General features: G+C 33.7%; 1 protein-coding gene across 1 annotated transcript in view; it reads right to left on the minus strand.

Moving 5' to 3' along the window:
* Positions 1-20,990, minus strand: part of LY86 (lymphocyte antigen 86) — a 132,341-nt gene that overhangs the window by 42,920 nt on the left and 68,431 nt on the right. Inside the window, exons 2-3 of the mRNA XM_012541668.3 lie at positions 12,273-12,359; positions 8,396-8,524 (exon numbers count right to left, since the gene is read on the minus strand). Of these exons, the coding sequence (XP_012397122.1) occupies positions 8,396-8,524; positions 12,273-12,359 (216 nt within the window). The remainder of the gene's footprint in view (positions 1-8,395; positions 8,525-12,272; positions 12,360-20,990) is intronic.

Here is a 20,990-nt window from a genome sequence, read left to right on the forward strand (position 1 = left end):
AACTCCATAACTTCTATGATTATCTGGAGCAATGCTCATATAGCATCATTTGGTCATAGTATGTGTTGCAATATGCATCTTTGGAGTATACTTCCACATTGATTATAGATTTTGAGCTAGAAGGACTTATAAGTCATCTAGACTAAATCCTTTTACAGAAACCATTTGGCCTAATTGGCTTTCACTCCACTCCTGACACTTCATCTCCCATCTCCATGTTTTTGTTCTTGTTATCCCCCATCCCTCCTTACCTCCCCCTCATAAAATCATTCCTTTCTTTAAGATGCACCTTAAATAGGAGGCCTTTCCTGATCCCTTCCTCTCCAACTTCCAATGCCTTTCTTTCCAATGTAGTTAATTATTTTGAATGTATTTACATTTTTATTTTATATTTATTGTATAAATATAAGTGAATATGTATGTGTTTATGTATAAATTCCAAAAAAAGATAACTTACATATTTTATGATTAACTTTTATGACGATTAACATTTTTATGAGACTAGTACACATTCACCCGAGGGAATCACTTATAAAGGATATTAGTAGGAAACAGGCATTATATTTTTGAAAGAAACATTCCCTATGAACTTGTGCTCTCCTTTAGAATATAAGTTCCTTGAGACCTTGTTTCATTTACTGCCTTTGTACATCACTGGACACATAGTAGGCATTCAACAAATGCTTATTAATTAATTGATTCATGTGAAAGTGAGGCCCAGGAAAGTTGGCTTGCTTAGGGTTACACAAGTAGTGTGTAATACACCTTCAGAGGTGTATTCATTTGGGCTGATTTGTTTAGTGCCTTTACACAAATGTGCTAAAATGAGATGGAAAGGGGAAGTAAATTTTTCCCAGACTTGCTCTCTCGTCCTGACTCATTTCCTCATTTTATGCAGTTTAGGAGACACTAAGTGGTACTCTGGCTGAAATGACATGCACACTAATGCTCCCCCCAAAAAATACTCAAACAAATCATCTGCAAATTGACATCATAATGTACCACACTCAGTGAAAGCAGAATCTTCTCATTGCACTAAGCCTAAGGACCTGTAAACCCCAGAGGATCTGGATTTGTGGCTTAATATGTAAACAGCAGCTTGCTCTTGCTTTGGGATTGACTTTCATTCTCCTTGGTGTCATGTTTTTTCTTCCCAGGGTCTTATTATTAATCACTGCTTTGGAATGGAGTCAGACCTTCAGGATGCTGGTGGGTGGGCTTTTTTTTTTTTTTTTTTTAATATTCTAAGAAGCCTCTGAATTGAAGATTTCTATTTCCCTGGCTTACAAAATTTGCATAATTGGTTGCTCGTGCAGCATTTGTATATCACTTTTTGGATAACTATATGCTACATGAAATTTGCTGGCAATTCCCCAAGTGCCATCTTATCAGCAGGACTGCCTGCAGTTATCCTGATCCCCACCCTCAAGCAATAGAGCAAATGAAGGAATACCACTGGATGCAGATGCCTGGCATTCATCCAAAACAAACCTCAGCTTTCTGAGCCTTCTAGCCAAAATGATCCCTCCATCTCCCCCCCTCAAGCATTATTGGGACCGACCTACCTATCCTCCATGTCCTCAGCTGAATGGAACTCATGTTTAATATTTGTGCACCCTAGGTTAATTATTCTCTTTCCCTTAGTCTGATCTAGTTAAACTAGCCTTCTCTTCATTTGTCATTCATCTGAATCCCTGTCTCTCTCTATTTCTGCCTTTGGGTCTTTCTGTCTTTGTTTCTGAAGACTCTGTCTCTCTCTGTTTCTGTCTCTCTCTCTTTTTTTTCTCTTTCTGTCCCTGTTTCTGTTTGTCTGTCTTTCTGACTGTTTTTCTCTCTATTTCTGTCTTTCTCTGTCTCTGCTTCTGTTTGTCTGTCTTTCTGACTGTCTCTCTGGCTGTCACTCTGTTTCTTTCTCTCTGTCTCTGCTTCTGTTTGTCTGTCTTTCTGACTGTGTCTTTGTCGTTTTCTCTCTCTTGCTCTCTCTCTCTCATCTTATGTCTTTATTCTGTCAGTCAGCCCACTTGGAATACACTTCCTCCTCATGTCCACTCTGTAGAATCCTTCACTTTTTTTTTTTTTAAGAAACAGCTCAAACATCACTTTCTATGTAATTTCTACTTTCTCAGTCCCTTAATTGCTGATAACCTCCCTCCTCAAGCTACTTTATATTTGTACAGCGCTTCCCCTAAACCCAGCAGTGCCTGGCACATAATATTTATTTAATAAGTACTTGTTGATTATTGATATAATTAAGTTATGGTCTTTGTTTGGGATAGCAATGGTAAGACCTCTCATGCTGCTTTCTCTCATTTGTGCCAATGGGTGCCAACTTTGGTTTAGATCTAAATTGCATATAACTGAAAAATGGCACCATCACTTATAATTAAGTGCATAAAATCACAGAACACAATCAACATTATTTTCATATATTAACTATAACTTCCCCACTACATTATAAATTCCATGAAGACTAGGTCCGTATTTTATTCATCTCTGTATCTTCCAGATTTCTTAAACAGTGCTTTTCACATAGCAGATACTCAGTAAATGCTTGTTGAATGATGAGCAGCCCACAATCAGGCTGTTTCTGTTCATATGCATTGGGGAAAGCCCCCTCTATTCTGTTGATCTGGTAATACTTTCAGTTGTTTTTATTTTCAAGTCTAAGTGCCAGGATGTTTCTTAGAGGGGGTGGGGTGGGCAGGAAGACAAACTTAAGGCTGGAGGATGGGGTTTGAGAAGTTGCAGATAAACAATGGCTTTAGGAATGTCACCAGTCTCTTTGAAAACAGATCTTTCCCAAGACTGCCTGGTCTCTTGTCCCTTTGGATTCAACCATTATATATTAAGTCAAATGAAAAAAAATATATACATCATTAAGAAAGCTTACAAAGCAGCAAAGAAGAAGTATGGTTACAATTTCTTTGTAGCACACAAAAAGAAGTCAGAGATCTAAGTGATTTGAGCCTGAGGATAGTTGGTTTTACAAGGTGTTTTGCCTAAGATCTCACAGAAAGTTCTCATAGCTAGACTTGAACCCAAGTATTTCTGATTCCAAATTCAGTTCTATTGACCATACCTTAATTGCTTTAAATAATATAACTTTGAAGGCCTACTGACTACTGCTCCTAGTCTTACTTTCTGCATTTATAAAACAGGGGATTATGATGGTACCTGTCTCTTGATGTTATTGTGAAGCTCAATGAGATGATGCATATAGGTGAAAGGAAGGAAACAAGCATTTATTAAGTGTCTACTGTATCCCTGGCACTGTGTTAAGCACTTTACAAATATTATCTCATTTCATCCTTTTAACAAGATAGGTGTTATTATTATTCCCATTTTTCAGATGGGGAAGTTGTAAAGTACATCTAAAGCACTGGACAAATGTCACTTTGTAGTACAGTTTATTATCTCTGATCCTTTCTGCTTTAGCATGCTAAGCATTTCACTCTGTCCTAAACCTTCTTCACATTTGAACTATTGTTGCTCATAGTCCTTCTCTCAGACCTTTTCTTACTTCTTGTTACTTGATTCCTAATTCCCAAATAAATGGCTATTGATTCAAACTCTAGAGTTTGCTTCCTCAGTAACTAATCTGGTAACCCATTTTTTTTCTAGGTACAGAATGTTTCTCAATTATAGGTACTTAAACAATTAGTTAAGATTATTTAATATTGTCCACTGTCTCTGGGCTTCTTTACCTGCAATTCCTAATATCTTAGTTAACCCTTTAAGTCTTGAACTGCTTTGAGATATGACAAGGAGACTGGTAAAGCCAGTGTGGAAAAGGCTGGATTCTTATAACAGGTTTAAAAATATATTAAAAATCAAAACCAAAAGCAAACTTCTATTGAATTTTCACTATATGTATATCAAAGCTGATAGAAATAATGTCTGGGATGGCCACTCCTGAACTCCTTTACAGTTTATTTCTACTACTTCAAAAACTGGTCATGTGCTATCTTATATTTATTAGTGGACATATTTTTATTTCTCCTTTGGATTTTAAAGACCTTTTTTCCCCCTGAGATCTGGGGCTCTGTCTTATTCACTACTGTAATCTCCAAAGTATCTAGCATAATTCCTTATTGAAATTAAACATTTTATGAATGATTAAATAAATGAAAAGGGGAGTACTTATGGTAAAGATGGCTGATGGCACACAATGGTAGACATTCACTACCTGCAAAGAGTGCCTACTCTTTGCAAGCTGTCTTGTATACTTAGGAGATACAAAACTTAGATAAGACATCATTCCTATTTTTATGGATTTTATAATTTAGTAAGCAACTACTTGACAAAGTGTATAGAGTATCCAGAGGTCAGGAAGTCTCACCTTCCTGAATTCAAATCTGGCCTAAAATACTAATTAGACAAATCACTTAATCTTGGTTGTCTCAGTTTCCTTACCCATAAGATGATTTGGATAGGGAAATGGTAAACCACTATAGGATCTTTGCCAACAAAACCTCAAATTGGGTCATGAAGAGACTGAAAGATAACGGAAAACAACTGAACAACAACAAGAACAAGAAAAAAGAGATAAGACACGTGCAAAAAGTTGTACATAGTAAGTAAATAATCCCTTGAGAGATATACAGAAGAAGAAAATGCTATGGGAGGTTCAAGTGGATATCATTTAGGAAGGAAGAACTTTATGGAAAGTTTTTATAATAGTTCAGGCAGATAGTAATGAAGAATGAAGAAAGGATGAATACAAGGCATATAGCAGAGGTGGAGTCTTCAGGACTTGATAACTAAGAAGTGAGAAAGTAGTCATTAAGCATTTAAGTGCCTATTATGTACCAAGAACTGTGCTTAATGCTAGAAAAGAGAAAGATTTGAACCCCCCCCCCACATATTTTGAATGTGGAAAGTTCAATAAATTTTGATGCCAATGATGGAAATAGCAAAGTTAAAAGAAAAAGTGAATTTAGGGGGAAATGAAAGAAATATGGTTTTGAATATGTAAAGGAAGGTGATGGTGAAAACTTGACGTGGAAATGTCCTATAGGAGGACTGAGATTAGATCCAGAATTTACTATAGGAGTCAGGATTTAGAGATGCATATTTGGGAATCATTTGTAGGGAGTTATAGATTGAAGCCTAAAACTTCAATTGCCAGAGGGGAGAAGGAGAGAAGAGAAGAAGATGAAAGACAGAATTTAAAGGAACACACACTGAAGAGTCAAAGATTCAGTTAGAATCTTTCTCAGTTAGAGAAAGAGCAGATTCAGAAAGTTGTGGTATTTCTGAAGCCAAGAGAAGAAGAACATTATGGAACTTTAGTCTTAGAGTTAAAAGAGACCTTAGAGACAGACACCATTGAGTCTAATCTATTTTATAGGTGAGGAAACTGAGGCATAATTAATCAATCAATAAGTATTAATTAAACACGCCCTGGTCTAGGAATTGGGGATACAAATACAACAAAAGAAACAATTCCTAATTGTACATAAGACACCAAGGATATCTATATCTATCTATCTCTAGCTCTATTTCTACATATGTGTTTATGATTTGTATTTATTCTTCTTATGTTTTATTAATGCAAGTAAAGATAACATATACATATAAGAATAAACTTATATTAATATACCAACTTGTATGACAGCTTATATAGCTTAAACTTATACTAATATATACTTAAATATAACATATACATATATCAAATATGTAACTTACTATATTAATTATAATTATGATAGACTATGGATCATATTGATTAATTATAATAAATATATAACTTAAATATAACATATACTTATATGTAATATATATTAGTATAACAAATACTTAAGTATAATATATTTATGTTATATTTAAGTATATTTTAGTATAACTTTAAGTTATATAATTTAAATCTTAAATTGTTATATAGGTTTAAGCATATATGAAGATTATGTATATGTAACATATATTCATATTACATGTCAATATCTATTTTATATTTAATTATATGTGGAATAAATATAAAAAGAATAAATAAATAGAAATAAGTACAAAGTAATTAAATACAAGGTAGTTTTAGAGAGAGCATTAGCATTTGAAAAGATTAGGAAAGTTTCATGATTGTAGAAGACAAAGTTTTGGAAGGAAGAGAGGGATTGTATGAGGCAAAGATAAGAAAGTACATCATTGGTCTGGGATGGGGAAGGACTATTAAAAAGGAATGGAAATGGAAGATGGATGTAATATTAGAAAAACAGAGAAAAGGTCAATTTGACTGGATCACTTAGTGCAGAAGAGGTAATGATGTACCATGATGTTGGAAAGATCAATTGAACAAAGCTGTACAGGGGTTTGAGTTTATATTTGATCCAAGAGGCAATATTAAACCATTGATTGAAGAGAAAAGTGATAGGATCATATCTACGCTTAAAGAAAATAAAAATGGGCAGCTAGATGGTGCAGTGGATAAAAGAACATCAGCCCTGAAGTCAGGAGGACCTGAGTTCAGATCGGGTCTCAGACACTTAACACCTCCTAGCTGTGTAATCCTGGGCAAGTCACTTAATCCCAATTGCCTCAGCAAACAAACAAACAAGTAAATAAATAAAAATAAAAGAATATGTATGTTGAGGAAACACTCATGGAGGAAGGGAAGCACACAAGTAGGCAATACATATCCAGAAAACATATATACTCAGTAACTCATGTTTCTAATATTCTATCTACACTGGAACCTTTCTCCATCTTCCTCCTACTAGACACTTTGCACTTTATTAACTTTTATGTCATAGGGCTTGCCAGCATTGAATGCCCTGCTTTTGTTTGTTCCAGAGAGCTGTAGATTTCTTCTGGTTATGCTTTTAGTCTGTAAAATGCTTTTTCCTCTGAGTTAAGGGTGGAGTGGGGTGTTTATGCTCTTTGCTGTGCTGCTCTCTGCTGGCATCTGCATGGAACTATTTACTGCCATTCTGCTGGTCTTCAGCTGTCTGGAAGCCTCTTCCATTGAAGAAAGAGTGATCTAGGGCTATTTTAGTATTTTGTTTTGTGTTTTGTTTTGTTTTGTTTTTGATAAGTGATTTGTATCTAGGCTATTGCAGGACAGTTTTTCTGTTGCCCCTCATTCAGACTTGGTCATTTTAAACTCTTATTTGATATATGATCAGGAAATTCTTTTGATCTTTCATTGTATCACTGGGGATCAGATTGGGTCTTTGTAAATCCCTTTGAAAGCAAGACTGGAAGGAAATGGGTGGAGTTAGTAAAGCAGCAGATCTTCCAGGCTTTGTAGAACTTGGAAACTATGTATCTTCTTCCCCCCCCCCCCCCACTCCTAAATTCTTTTTCTGTTTTGATCATCTAATTTTTTTTTTTTTTTTTTTTTTACAACATAGGGTTCTCAAGAAAACAGTTTGATTTATCAATTATTATCTGAATGAAAGGTTATATTCTTTAACTTTGGAAATATGGTACTAATATTGACTTTATATCTGTGACTTTCTGTCACTGATTGTGAGACTTGAACATTGTATTTTGCTAAAGTTTTGCTCCTTTCCAAGTTGATCTTATTCACACTGTTGTAGTCACTATGTATATTCTTTTGTCTCAGTTTTCTTTATTCTCATCTTATCATAGAAGTGTAGGTATGACATATTTCTGATGAGAAAGAAATTATTGTTGTCATATTGTAATTGCTGCTTAAAAAAAAATTTTAAACCATTCTAATAAGAATGTTGGGAGGTGACCTGCTGGTCATTGGACAACAGCATCAGACATGGACATAAGGCGATATAAAGAGAGTACCAGTATTTTAGTGAGATAAGCTGAGAAAAGAAAGTAGGGAGAGCCCATTTAATAAATCACTGGAAATTAGGGATGAAAAGGAACAATTTATGAAATACTTCTTCATTAGCTATCGGAGAATAAGCAGAGGTAGTCTCAATGAGGAAAGTAATTTTGGAATCAGGGATTAAGAAAAGCAATCCTACTTTGAAGCAAGTATTCTGATAAACCAAATAGAGCTTTTAAGTAAGAATTAGAATTTTAATTTTAAATAACTACTATTGCTATTTAAATGGGAAAATGATTGGCTGTGAAAAGTTATTTGGAATAATAGAATCAAAGGTTATCTTCACAGCTGAGGCTCTGAAACTGAAGGATTTATAAGTCAAATTCATGGTTTTCTGTTCTACCAAATTTACTTCATAGCTTAGACATTTTTCTTCTTCCTGCATATCTTGGTCCTTAGGGTCACTTTGCCCTATAAGATTCTCTGATAATCTTTCTGTCTCTGACTCTCTGTCTCTGTCTCTCACTAATCACTTTGTTGTTTATCCTCTTTTCTCTTCATAGCAAATGCAACTTTATACTTCATCATGGTACTGTTGCTGACTTCTATTTTTCAGCATCACTCATTAGGAGTTTATCACAACAAAGAACTTACCTCCTTTCTTTCTTCCACAGAAAGAAAACTTTGGGAAATCCACTTCACACACAGGATATGAAAAGGAAAATATGGACTTTTGCATTGAGAAGAGATTGATGTCAAGAAACAGCTCATTGATGTCATATCCTAAACAGCAGAGAAGAGTGGGTTTACTAAAGTTGTAGAGGGATAGGAAGATTTATTTTTACTTTATATAAAAATCTGTATTAGTGTGAACCAAAACAATCATTAGTTTTCAGAAAAAAACCCACCTTTTGTCTTATTGTATTATAGTGTTATATAGTATTGCAATAGATAAAAGCTCATGGGATAAAAAGAGACTCTCTAGCTTTGTATTTTTTATCAGTTTTCTATTTGTAATTTCATACTATAGTCTTCCAATCTGCTTAGTAACACAAATTGCAGAGCTTAGAATTGTATGAGTTTTTTACTACAACATGTTTGTATAATGGGGCCATAAATCAGGAAACATGTAGATAACATTATTGTTATCCCTCAGGAATTAAGCCATTTGAGGGAGTGGTAAGAAGGAGAAAAAAAAAAACAATTCAGCATCTCAAAACATTTAGTGTGAGTTTGTTAAATTCCAGACATTAAGAATGAATATTCCAAAACATTCCAAGCAAACATTTAATTTGTTCACTGTTTTTTTAAATCTAAACAATAAGCACTTTAATGTATCAATCAATACCAAAGTTATGGAATCTTCAGGTGGAGATGGAAGTGTAGCATTATTGTCATTTACTCCCAGAATTCCTGGCAATATCTATAGAATTATATAGAAGAGAATTCATTGTGAAATATAGTGCAATAAACCAAGAAAGGATGATTGTTCAAACATTTCTATTTGCCATCTTAACAATTACTTGATATCAGTGTTATTCTAGGTGTTTATGGTATATATGCTAAGGTAGCTTGACTTTTAGAATATTATTTTAAAATAGGGCTTCTCTATTTAATTTGCACAGCATGTTATACTTTTAAAAGGCACTTTCAAAATCATTACCTCATTATACTTCTATAACAACTCTGTAGGTCAGAGAAAATGGTATTAATTCATTTTATGGATGAGAAAATTAAGGCTCAGAAAGAAAAACTTGCTTTGCTCAAGACTACATTGTAAATTAGAAGCAGAACTGGGATTAGAATCTACGTTTTAAAAATCTTTATGAAAAAGTTAACAGTGCTTGTGGGTCAGAATTTGGCTATTTAATTTGGACCACATATTTAAAATGAATCATGCTTCCTTCCATCTTTCTCACTCTCCCATCACCTCCATTAAGCAACTTTGTAATGCAAATTTATTTAATGCAAGCTTGTAGTGTTTCAATTAAATGTAGACTTGTTAATGCCATCTGTAGTAAAGATATAAATTCACATGTGACCAAGGCCTCTTACCAATGTAGTGGATAGAATGCTGGGCCTGGAATCAGGAAAATTAATATTTCTGAGTTCAAATCTGGCCTCAGATACTTACAAGTTGTGTGACTCTGGTCAAGTCACTTCACTCTTATTATCTCAGTTTCCTCATTTGTAAAATGAGCTGAAGAAGAAAATGTTAAGCTATTTTAGTACCTTTGCCAAGAAAACCTCCAAAGGGGTTCATGAATTGACTGATTGGACAAGACTGAAAATCACTGAACAAAGCAAGAAAAAGACAATGGAGAAAATTCTAAAATCACAGAATGGTTCAGCTGGAAGAGACTTTGGAGATCATTTAGTCTAAAAGTTCTTAATGGACTCCTTTAAGAGTTTGGATAAGCCAAAGGACCTTTTGTCAGGCAAATGCTTTTAAATGCATAAAATAAAATACAGCTGCCAAATAGTTTTTAGAAATCACATAGTTTAGTACCCTTTGATAGTCCCAAGTTCTTGATTGGCAAATGATGGAACTTAAACCTATAGAGTTTAAAGACTAGCCAAGATTACACAGGCATGACATAGTAGCAAAATTGATATTTCAACCTGTTTTTTTTTCTTTATTTAACTTTGTATATATGTAAACACACACACACACAGAAAATGAAGATTTTTTTGTGGAGATTGCTTAAGATGGAAGGAAATTGTTGAGGAAAAGATCTAGCTAAGAGTTATATAAGTATCATTAAAACACAAGAGAGGGCATGGTTTATGTAACTTAAAAACAAAAACAAAAAAACAAACCAAACATAGGTTTTTTTCCCCCCAGCTTTGGCATATATATCTATATATCTATATCTATATGTACAAACACACACATATTACATATGTACTTGTACATGTACACATTGTCTTTCTCAACAGAATGAAGTCTTTTTGAAGACAAAGACTGTTTCATTTTTGTCTTTGTATCCTTAGCACCTAACATGCCATTTAAAAAAAATCAAATCTGTAATTTCATTAGTTTTTGTAAAGTCATTTATTGCAAATCAGCAAGTGCTCTATAATTTTCACTTCATGTCTTCACCTAGTGACTCCCTTTGAGATTACCTTCCATTTATGTGGTATATAGAGGTTTTTTTTCCATGTGGTCCCTCCCATTAGATTGTGAGCTCCTTAAAGGCAGGGCCTCATATTTTTCCCTTTTTTTGCACTTAAACACTCCTTATTGATTGACCATGATCTTCTCTTATGATGGATGAGTCCTTCAGCAGCATCATTGTCTCATACCCAGGACATTCATATTTACTTCTCTCTCAGTTCTACTTCTACTCTCCGGGCTTTTCCAGTTCCTCATGAATAGCTCCTATATAGATACCATTTCATCTCTTTTCTTTTATAGCTCCCCTTTATATTCCATCTTCTGTTATCATAATACAAGGTTCTTGAGGGTAGAGATGATTTTTTTATTGTATTTATATCTGCAACATTTAGCAAAGTAATTGGTACATAGTAAGCATTTAATAAATGGTCTATCTACCTATCTATCTTTCTGCATATCTGTGGATGTACGAATGTATGTGTGTATGTATGCATGCATGTATGTTTATCTCTATTTCTATCTGTTGATCTACCTACCTGACTGTCTGTCTACCTATCCCCCTGTGTGTCTATGTATGTGTATGTATGAAAGAATTATATTTCTATTTATCTATCATAGTCTTGGAGAATTTTCTGGAGGCAATGAGAGATTAAGTGACTTGATAGGGTCATATAGGCAATATGCATGTATCAGTAGCATGAACTGAATCCACATCTTCCTGATTCCTGCTTCCTCTCACCAGGCATATGGTAGTTGCTTAATTAATGCTTGTTAAATTACCATTTGAACAATAGGTGTTTAAATATAGAGTGATCCTATGTGCAAAATATAGTAAAATCATTCCACTTGAAACTTGATGAAAATGTCTCAATGAAGACCTTTTAATAATTATAGCAACCACAGTGTTAGACTAATTTCAGAGACATAATTACAAATAAGTTAAAAAAGCAGAAATCCATTTCCAGCTGCACTATTTAGAAGTCATTCCTCTTCAAGGGTCATGGCAACATTTAAGATTTTCTTTGTAAGGGAGAGGTACAAAACATGCTGATGGTGAAAGATTTGCATGTTGCTGAGATAATTGCTCATATCAAATTGTTGAGCAGATTGACAGTCATAATTTATTAAGTATATTAAGCTCTAAAGCCTTAATTTATTGTTGTCTTCTGATTCCAGTTATTTCTATCATACTTTTAAATGGATGACTAAAGCTCATATTACTTGAACAGATTATTAAATATTATTTCTGTCCATGGAATTTTTATTAAAATAGACAAATGAGGTATGGGAAGAAAATACAGTATGTTGCAAAGGAGTCAGCAATAGCCTCTATAGTGAAAACAAGTCATCTTGGCAATTGAAGGATATTTGAGCTCTTACTTTTAATATTCCAAGTTGGTAAATTTTACTTACTTAGAATAATTCCAAATCGAATATTGACATTTTCACTTAGTGGATTGTTACAGTGGTCTACAGAGAAGCCAAAGTCTTGTAGTGGATCTGTCAAAAGGGAAAAAAATAGATTGATTATTTTCATCATTACTCTCTATTAGATAGCAGATAAGACTTTGGATTTAGAATCAGAAAGACTTGCCTCAGAAATTGACTGAGCTGTTAAAATTCTGAGCAAGTTATTTCTCAGTTTCCTCATCTGTAAAAAAGGCAAAAAATCAGTACCCACATCAAAGAGTTCTTGTGAGGATCAATCACTTTGTGAGCCTTAAAGTTCTATATACCTATTAGCAATTTAAAAAAAAATTAGTTATATTTATAATTCTTGTAAATAAGGTTCCATTTTATAGCACACAAAGGATAGTACAATGCACTTGGCTTGGGAATCAGGAAGAACTGAATTCAAATACAGCTGTATATCAGACCCTAGGCCAATCCCTTAATCTCTCTTTATCTCAGTTTCCTCAACTCTAAACTGAAAATAATACAACATCTACCTCACAGAATTCTTGTGAGGTTCAAATGAGATAATAAATGTAAAAAACAAAAACAAAAACAAAAACATTGAGCATAGTGATCCTTTGAGGTAGATGTTAGTTTTAGTCCCTTTTTACTGATGAAACTGAGAGAGGTTAAGATTAATGCCTGGCACATAATACAGTATAAATGCTAATTTACTTCTCTTCTCTAAATATCCTTCTAAAAAAAAAAAACTATCAGCCTATTCTACATTTCTTTTATTGTCTATGAAATTATTATAAATCTTTCAGATTTTTCTGTTTCCTGTAGATACTGAATATTTATTTATATTTGTTTAAGACAACCTGTTGTTGTAGTACTAGTTTGAATCCAGCATGAAGTGGGCTGTCAGTTCCTTATCCTTAATAAATGTTTATTGATTGAATTTACTAAGCACTTCCACATATTTTAGATCTCATTTGGTCCTCCCCAAACTCTGTGAAGTAGGCAGGGTACATGTTACTTCAGTACAGTCAGTTCTGCTATAATGCTTGTTTAAAAAATTTAAAATTTGTTCCAATTTGATTGCTGTAATAAGGAACAATTTGAGCTTAACATGAATTTTGATTTGCTTATGCACAGTTTCACTCAAAATAGTTAGAACACAGAAAACTACACCCAAATGAACTGAGCCCCAAAGAAATGAACAAATGCATACATGCATACATTTCAAACAACTGCTAACTACCTCAGTTTACCAAGTATATTATCCTCCAATTATCTTAATTCTTTCAAATTTGTGAATTTTTCTATATTAAAAAGCACTCTTTTAATACTACAAGTTGAATGCAATATGAAGTTGCAGCCCATAAAGATCATACCCTTTCTTGTAGCACTCTGGAGTTATGGGTATCTTTGCCATTTGGATATGCCAGTTTTTGATAGTCTGGAGTTATAGATATCAAGGTATAGTTTGTGCAGTGGGCCAAAACTGTGGACTTGTTCACTCAATTCAATCATGTCCAACTCTTCAAAACTCCAAAATACTGGAGTGATTTTTCATTTCCTTCTTCAGTTCATTTTATAGATAAGAATCTATAAATCTATAGGTTTAGAGTCAGGAGAATCTGAGTTCAAATTTGGTCCTCAGACATGTGATTATATCTAGCTATACTTTATTAGCTATGTGACCATTTAACCCTGTTTACCTAAGTTTCCTCATCTGTAAAATGAGCTAGAGAACTATTCTAGTTAATCTTTGTTAAAAAAATCCTAAATGTAGTCACAAAGTTATGGGTATACCACTATTTATTGTAGGATTTACATATTTCTTAACCATTTAACATGTATAAAAGTGTGTCATTGTTTTTATTAGGTATCTATATTTTTTTAATGTATCAGTGATGAAGTTTTGGAATATTATACCACAACTTCATTTTTCCAATAAAGGCTATGTTCTTTTGTTGCTCAATTGTAATAGTGGTGAGTTTTAGAGATGCGTACTTCCCATGATAGTAGAACTGATTGTACTTCAAAATACTATGTCTTGATTAGTAAGGTCAACAAGTCAAGTCAACAAACATTTATTAAGGCTTGCTCTATGCTGGGTACTGTGCTGAATGCTAAAAATATAAATAATATCAGAAAGAAAAAGAGTATCTGCCCTCAAAGACAATAAAGTGGTAGTAGGAAGGAGGAAAATGAAGGACACAATAGAGAAAGTTTAGAGTGTCAGGAGTATAATCTGGAGAGGAATGAAGGCACCTCTTCCATCTTTTGATACAAATCACAGCTTCTCCAAGCCTTAGTTGATGGTTTCATGAGTTGCTGTGGCCTCCAACTTAAAATACAATCTTCTGATACTCTTTCTGTCCAAACTTACCCAGGGTGGTCCTCAGATAATAGATGTAGTGTCCGCTGATGGGTAAGTACTAGAAGACTTCATAGTAGGCTTTTCTAGAACTTAATATTCCACTGCTATCACCTTTAAAAATCCAAAGTTACTTCCAGGACTTCCAAGGTCTATGGCATAGGGTTCTATGATCCTCTGCTTTCTAGTCAACAAAATGGGGATAATCTGTCCATTTTAATTAAAACTCTATTTAACATTCCCTTTTTAAATTAAATAAACTGTATGTGGCACATTTTGAATTGCTATTTATTTTTTTCCTGTCTTTATGTTATTTTCTACATTTCAAAAGATTAACTTTTGTAAAGCAATCATCACAATAAAAAGGGCAAAATAGACCAGAAATTGCCTTAGCCAGCCAGCACATATGATATCTATGCCAGATGGAGAGAAATGGCAGCCAATGGCAACATTAGTTTACAATATACACTTATTTGCACATTATAGATGAAACTATTATGAGGTTACAAACAAAATCACCTTATAAAAGCCAAAGCAATGAAAGTAAAAACAATTCTATGGAAAGGCTGGCATAGGATCCAACTGAGAAATATAATATCAAATGAATTGAAAGATGAAACCAAGAGGAAGACAAAAGAGAGATGAAAAATTGAATAGATATCTTTTCATAAATGATTTTCTATAGTATATCACATCTTTGTAGTTAACTGGAAAGGCACAGGAAATAAAATATCCCAATTTGTTAATTGTTTGTTGATTGCCCAAAGTAACTCACTCCAAAATATTCGAGTTGGTAAATAAAAAGTGTCTTTAATTTTCTAAAATGAAGAATATTTCATCTATGAGTTATGGTCATAAAAAAATTCCTTGATAAATGCAACTACTGAGATAACTCTGTTCAGTGATCACTTTATTAATAGTAAATAAAGCATTAAGTATTTACATGGTGTCTACAAGGAATAACTGTCACAGTTCATAGAGTGTGGGGCCTAGAGCCATCTTCTGGGTTTACATCTAGCCTTAGATACTTACCAGCTGTGTGACCCCAGGCAAGTTATTTAACCCTGTTTGCCTCAGTTTCCTCATCTGTAAAACAGACTGGAGAAAAAAATGGAAAAATCACTCTAGTATCTTTGGCAAGAAAACCCTAAGTTGGGTCACAAAGAGTTGTACGTGACTGAAACAACTGAACAACCACAAAGATAAAGTCTAGAACTCAGGAGAAAAATTAGGACTGGATATGGAGATTGAGAATCATTTTCTTTCTTTCTTTCTTTCTTTCCTTTTTTTTTTTTTTTTTTTTTTTTTGTGTTGTTGAGGCAACTGGGGTTAAGTGACTTGCCCAGGGCCACACAGCTATGAAGTGTCAAGTATCTAAGATCAAATTTGAACTCAGTTCCTCCTGACTTCAGGGCTGATGCTCTATCCACTCTGCCACCTAGCTACTCCCCCTGAGAGTCATTTTCAAAGAGATGTTGGTTAACTATGGAATTAACCATAGTTAGAGATGGAGTTAACCATCAACAGTCATCCTATGGAGGATCTAGGAAAGAGCCCTAGGATATATCTGTATATCTGTGTTGGATGAGATATGAATGATGAATCTGCAAAGGAGACCATTAAGGACTGATCCACTTGGGAGGAAGGAAACCATTACAAAATATTATCATGAAAGTCTAGGAAGGAGATAGTATTCAGAAAGAGGAAGTGGTCAAAAACATGAAATGCTCTACAAGAATATCAAAAATTATGAGTGCTGAGATCAAGCCATTGAATTTCACAATAAAAAGATCATTCACAAACTCACAGAGAGAAATTTTCAGAAAGTAGTGAGGACAAGAAGAAAATTTCAAGGCATTGATAATTAAAATGGAGGTAAGTTGATAGGTGCACCATGTGAAGACAGATTTTTAATATAAGTAAAAAAAATAATTTAAAAATTGTTCTAACACTCTAAAACCAAAAGGATGAAAAATTCATAGTATCTGAATTACGATCTTCACACAAACAACCAGTCTATTGAATAAGTATACCAGTATATATTTTAATGGATGCCTTTTATTTCTCTATCTCAATATCCCTATTTTCACATTTCTATTTGCATCTACATAACTATCCAGAATAAACAACAAAGTTGCACAATGAGTTGATGAACAGGACTCAGAATTGAAAAGGAGAAAATAAGGTTTGCTTTTGAGAAATTGATCAACTCCTCTAAGTGGCAATACCACACAAATCTATCTTTTTAAAACATATGGATCACTGATTCTTGGTTGGCCTTAGTTCCTTGTAAGATGACATGCTGGACTTAGTAGCCTTAAAAGTCTCTTCCACTTTCAAGTCTATGATTTTACATTAGTCAGAAGTCTTAGATCTTTTATGACTACATGATTAATTTTTCTTGTGCACTCCATTTAAATTCTGAATATTCTAGTTTTATCCTCTACTTGTCACATTCCAACCTTCTCTGAATCTAGAGTTTCATACCTTAGAAAACAGCATCAGCAGGAAAAAATATTAAGGAAATTGCTGCAGTGTTATTGTTGCTTTTAGTTGCAAGATTAACTTGGTAGAATATAATCTACCCTGTTCTACCCTGCTAGGTCTTATTCAGCGCCATATATGCTGCAAATCAGGCAGCATATTTGTGTGTGTGTGTGTATGTGTAAAGACCTAGACCAATAAAGGCAATGTGACATAGTTCATACAGATTCAACCTTGAAGTGAGAAAGACCTGGATGTTTAGTTCTTTCTCTGGCACATACCGTTAGTATAATTCTGAACAAATCTCTTACCTTATTAGAGTTTTTTTTAGCAACTCTTTAAGGCAGGAAGTTATAAGACAGTTATGGATCTGCATTGGTAGAAGAAAATTCATATATCAATGAAATCATAGGCCAAGATCACAAATAACAATAACAACAACAACAACAACCACAAAACACCTGATGAGGAGGCCTGTAGAGAAAAGCAACTTGAAAAATTTAGGGGAATATAAATCCACTTTTGAAGAAAGAAGCTAAATGTTTATTGCTTACTTAAATGATAGTTACAGAAAGATTTTTCATGTTTGTAAATATTTAAAAGGTTTAGAAAAGAAGAAAGGAATAAAATCTTAAGAACAAGAAGAAGCAATGAAAGAAAGGCATCTGTTTTGATATCAGGAAAATGGTAAATTTGAAAATAGTATCATTAAAGAAATAGTGGGAAAACACACACACACATAAACATAGGACTAGAAAATATTCTGTGTTTGAATGGAGAAAGAGTTTTTTTGCCCTGGAAGGTATTTCTTATAATTCCTGTAATGAATTTTAATTATTTGTTGAGTTTATCTCCAAAGAAGAGATGAGAAAATGCAAGCCCTCTCTTCTTTGAAGAGGAGGAGTCCTATAAGTATCAAACATTATAAACATGGTCAGATTTATTTGATATGTTGCTTAGTTTTGCCAGACTATTTTTTCCCCTCTTTTCATTTTTGCTCTTTGTTTTAAGGACTAGTTCTTTGGGTAGGGCAGAAGGAATTTATTTGAATATGAAAGTGATATTTTAAAAAAGTCAATTTTTTAAAAAAGAGCAACTTGATAGACTGTGAACATGCAAAATAAATCTTAAAATTTTTATTTTTTTATTTCATTTTATTGATAGATTTACTTTTGCCTTTCCTATGTTTTAAAATATATATCTGTAGCAGATTGGATTTTAAAAAATCATCCTTTTATTTATCAACCTGAGCCTATACTATGAATACCCCAGAAATATTTACAAAATAAGAGATAGTGGCACATCTGGCTGCTAAGTGGTGCAGCGGATAGCTAGAACCTGAATTCAAATCCAGCCTCAGACACTAGCTCTGTGTTTATGATTCTGGACAAATCACTTTCCCTGCCTACCTTAGGTTTCCTTATCTGTAAAAGGAGTTGGATGAGGAAATGGCAAACCTCTCCTGTATCTCTGCCAAGAAAATCTCAAATGGGGTCACAAAGAGTTGGACATGATTGAACAAACAACAACAGTAGGGTACCACTTGTCAGCAACTATATACAAACAAGATATACATTGTATAAACTGGAGGTAAGAAAAGACACTAGGATTAAGGGAGGTTGAGAAAAGCTTCCTGTAGAAAGTGAGATTTTAGGTAGGACTTGAATGTAGGATTCCTGAAATCCAGGAAGTGTAGGAGTCAGAGATGAACAACGGCAGCCAGTGAAAATGTAATTTTAAAAAGACTTCCCATTTACTGGGTGAATATTGATAGGAACATAAAAAAAGATCCAGTATTTGCAGACTTGATTCCTTTAAGTTTAGCACCAACTCAGAATGTTTTATCTTAATTTATCAATTCTGTAGCAATGAAGCTAGAAATCCAACAAAAGTAAAGTTCAAGACTCTGGCAATAGTTATAATTTCTTGGAATAAATAATTAGATAAAAGAAATAGAAATATCACACTATAACATAAGAAGGATAAGACAGAACTAATTAATAAATTACTTTGGTTAATTGCTCCTAGAAGAGACTCAGTGAACAGAATGCTGGATTTGGAGAAAACAAGCTCAAATCTCACTTCTTACCAGCAGGGCAACCCTGGATAAGACATAGAACCTCTATATACTTCAGACATCTTTGTAGGACTTATATGTAATAAGTGATAGATGAACTGTACATCTATCACTATGCTGGAGCTATGCAAATTGTGGCTCCTATACCATATATTGGCACTTAGAAAAGAAAGAAATCAGCACCATGAGGTAGCATAGATTCATTTAAAATGAGTCAAATCAAATTAACTTCATTAAAAAAAGAACAAGATTCCTAGAGTAGAGTAGGTAAATACTATGGATATAGTACATTTGGATTTTAGCAAAAGCTTCAATAGAGACTCCTTTGATAGTCTTTTGGACAATATGGATATTGGGGACAGGGTATGATTTAAATAATGCTAAAGTTAATTGTGCTCAAAACCGGTTGAGATAGCAACTCTTTATTGAATGTTGATCAATGTAAATCTGTGGTGGAAAAGATTTTGAAAAAGATTTTGCTTTTAGTTCTATTTAGTTTAGTTCTCAAGGCATTCTTTCAATGTCTTGAGAGAAGACGTGCTTGATATGCTTATTAAATTTGCAGTTAATATAAAACAGTTATTACATTGGATGATAGAATTAAGGCCCAAAATATCTTGAGAAGCTGGAATGATGGACGAAAGCTAATAAGATGAACTTTAATAAAGAAAAATATAAAAAAATTGTAGCATAACTTCAAAAATGAACTAAGTAGAAAATAGGAGAGAAGTGGTTTAAAAGGAGCTAATTTTAAAAAGACTTTGGGATGTTAATGGCCTACAAGGTCAACATAAGTCAACAGTGTGATATGTCATCTAAAACAAACAAACAAAAAACTTGCATATTCTTGGGAGCATTGCTGAGTCTCCTAAATCATCCATATTTCCAATACTCCATAACTATTCAAAAGATTTAGTTTAACGATACACATAGAAATGGCTAATTAATTAACTGAGCAATAACTAAATTCTGTGGTTATTGAAAGAGCAAGAGATAATACCTGTCCTGAAAGAACTAACAATTTAATGAGGGAGGTGACAAAAATTATTATATATAAACAAGATATATACAGATAGATAGGAAATAAATAACAGTGGGAAGGCACTAGAAGTAAGAGAAGTTGGGAAAGATTTTCTGTGGAAGATGGGATTTTAGGGAAGACTTAAATGAGGCTGCATAAGTCAGTTGGTAGAGTTGAGAAAGGAGAGAATTCCAGCACAGGAGACAGAGAAAATGGCCAGAGTTGAGGAAGGGAGTTTATTAATTGTGGAATAGCCAAGATCAAAGATGGCTAGGGGAAAAGGTACAATAAGATTGGAAAGGTAAGAGAAGGATAGGTTGTAAAATCCTTTGAATGCCAATTCTTGGAGGCAACAGGTTACCTGTTACCACTGGAATTTATTGAGTGGAAATGGAAGACTGACATGATTGAAATATGTGTTCTAAGAAAATCAGTGGCTAAATGGAGGATGGATTAAGTGGGGGGAGACTTGAAGAAAATAGAGCCACTAGCAGATTATTTCAGTAATCAAGTCATGAGGAAATATGGTCCTATATCAGAATGATAGTGATGTCAGAGGAGAGAAAGGGATCTATTCAGAGAATTTGCAAAGGCTAACTTTACAAACTTTGGCAACATCTTGGATAAAGAGAAGGGATGGGGTTAGAAATAGTGATAAGTCAAGGTAATGCCTAAGTTGTGAGAGTGAGGGTTTTGGGGAATGGTGGTGTCTTGTATAGTAACAGAGAAAGTAGGAGGTAGGAGAGGATTTAGAGGCAAAAGTAATGA

Source organism: Sarcophilus harrisii, chromosome 1 (genome assembly GCF_902635505.1).
Source record: "Sarcophilus harrisii chromosome 1, mSarHar1.11, whole genome shotgun sequence".
NCBI lineage: Eukaryota > Metazoa > Chordata > Mammalia > Dasyuromorphia > Dasyuridae > Sarcophilus > Sarcophilus harrisii.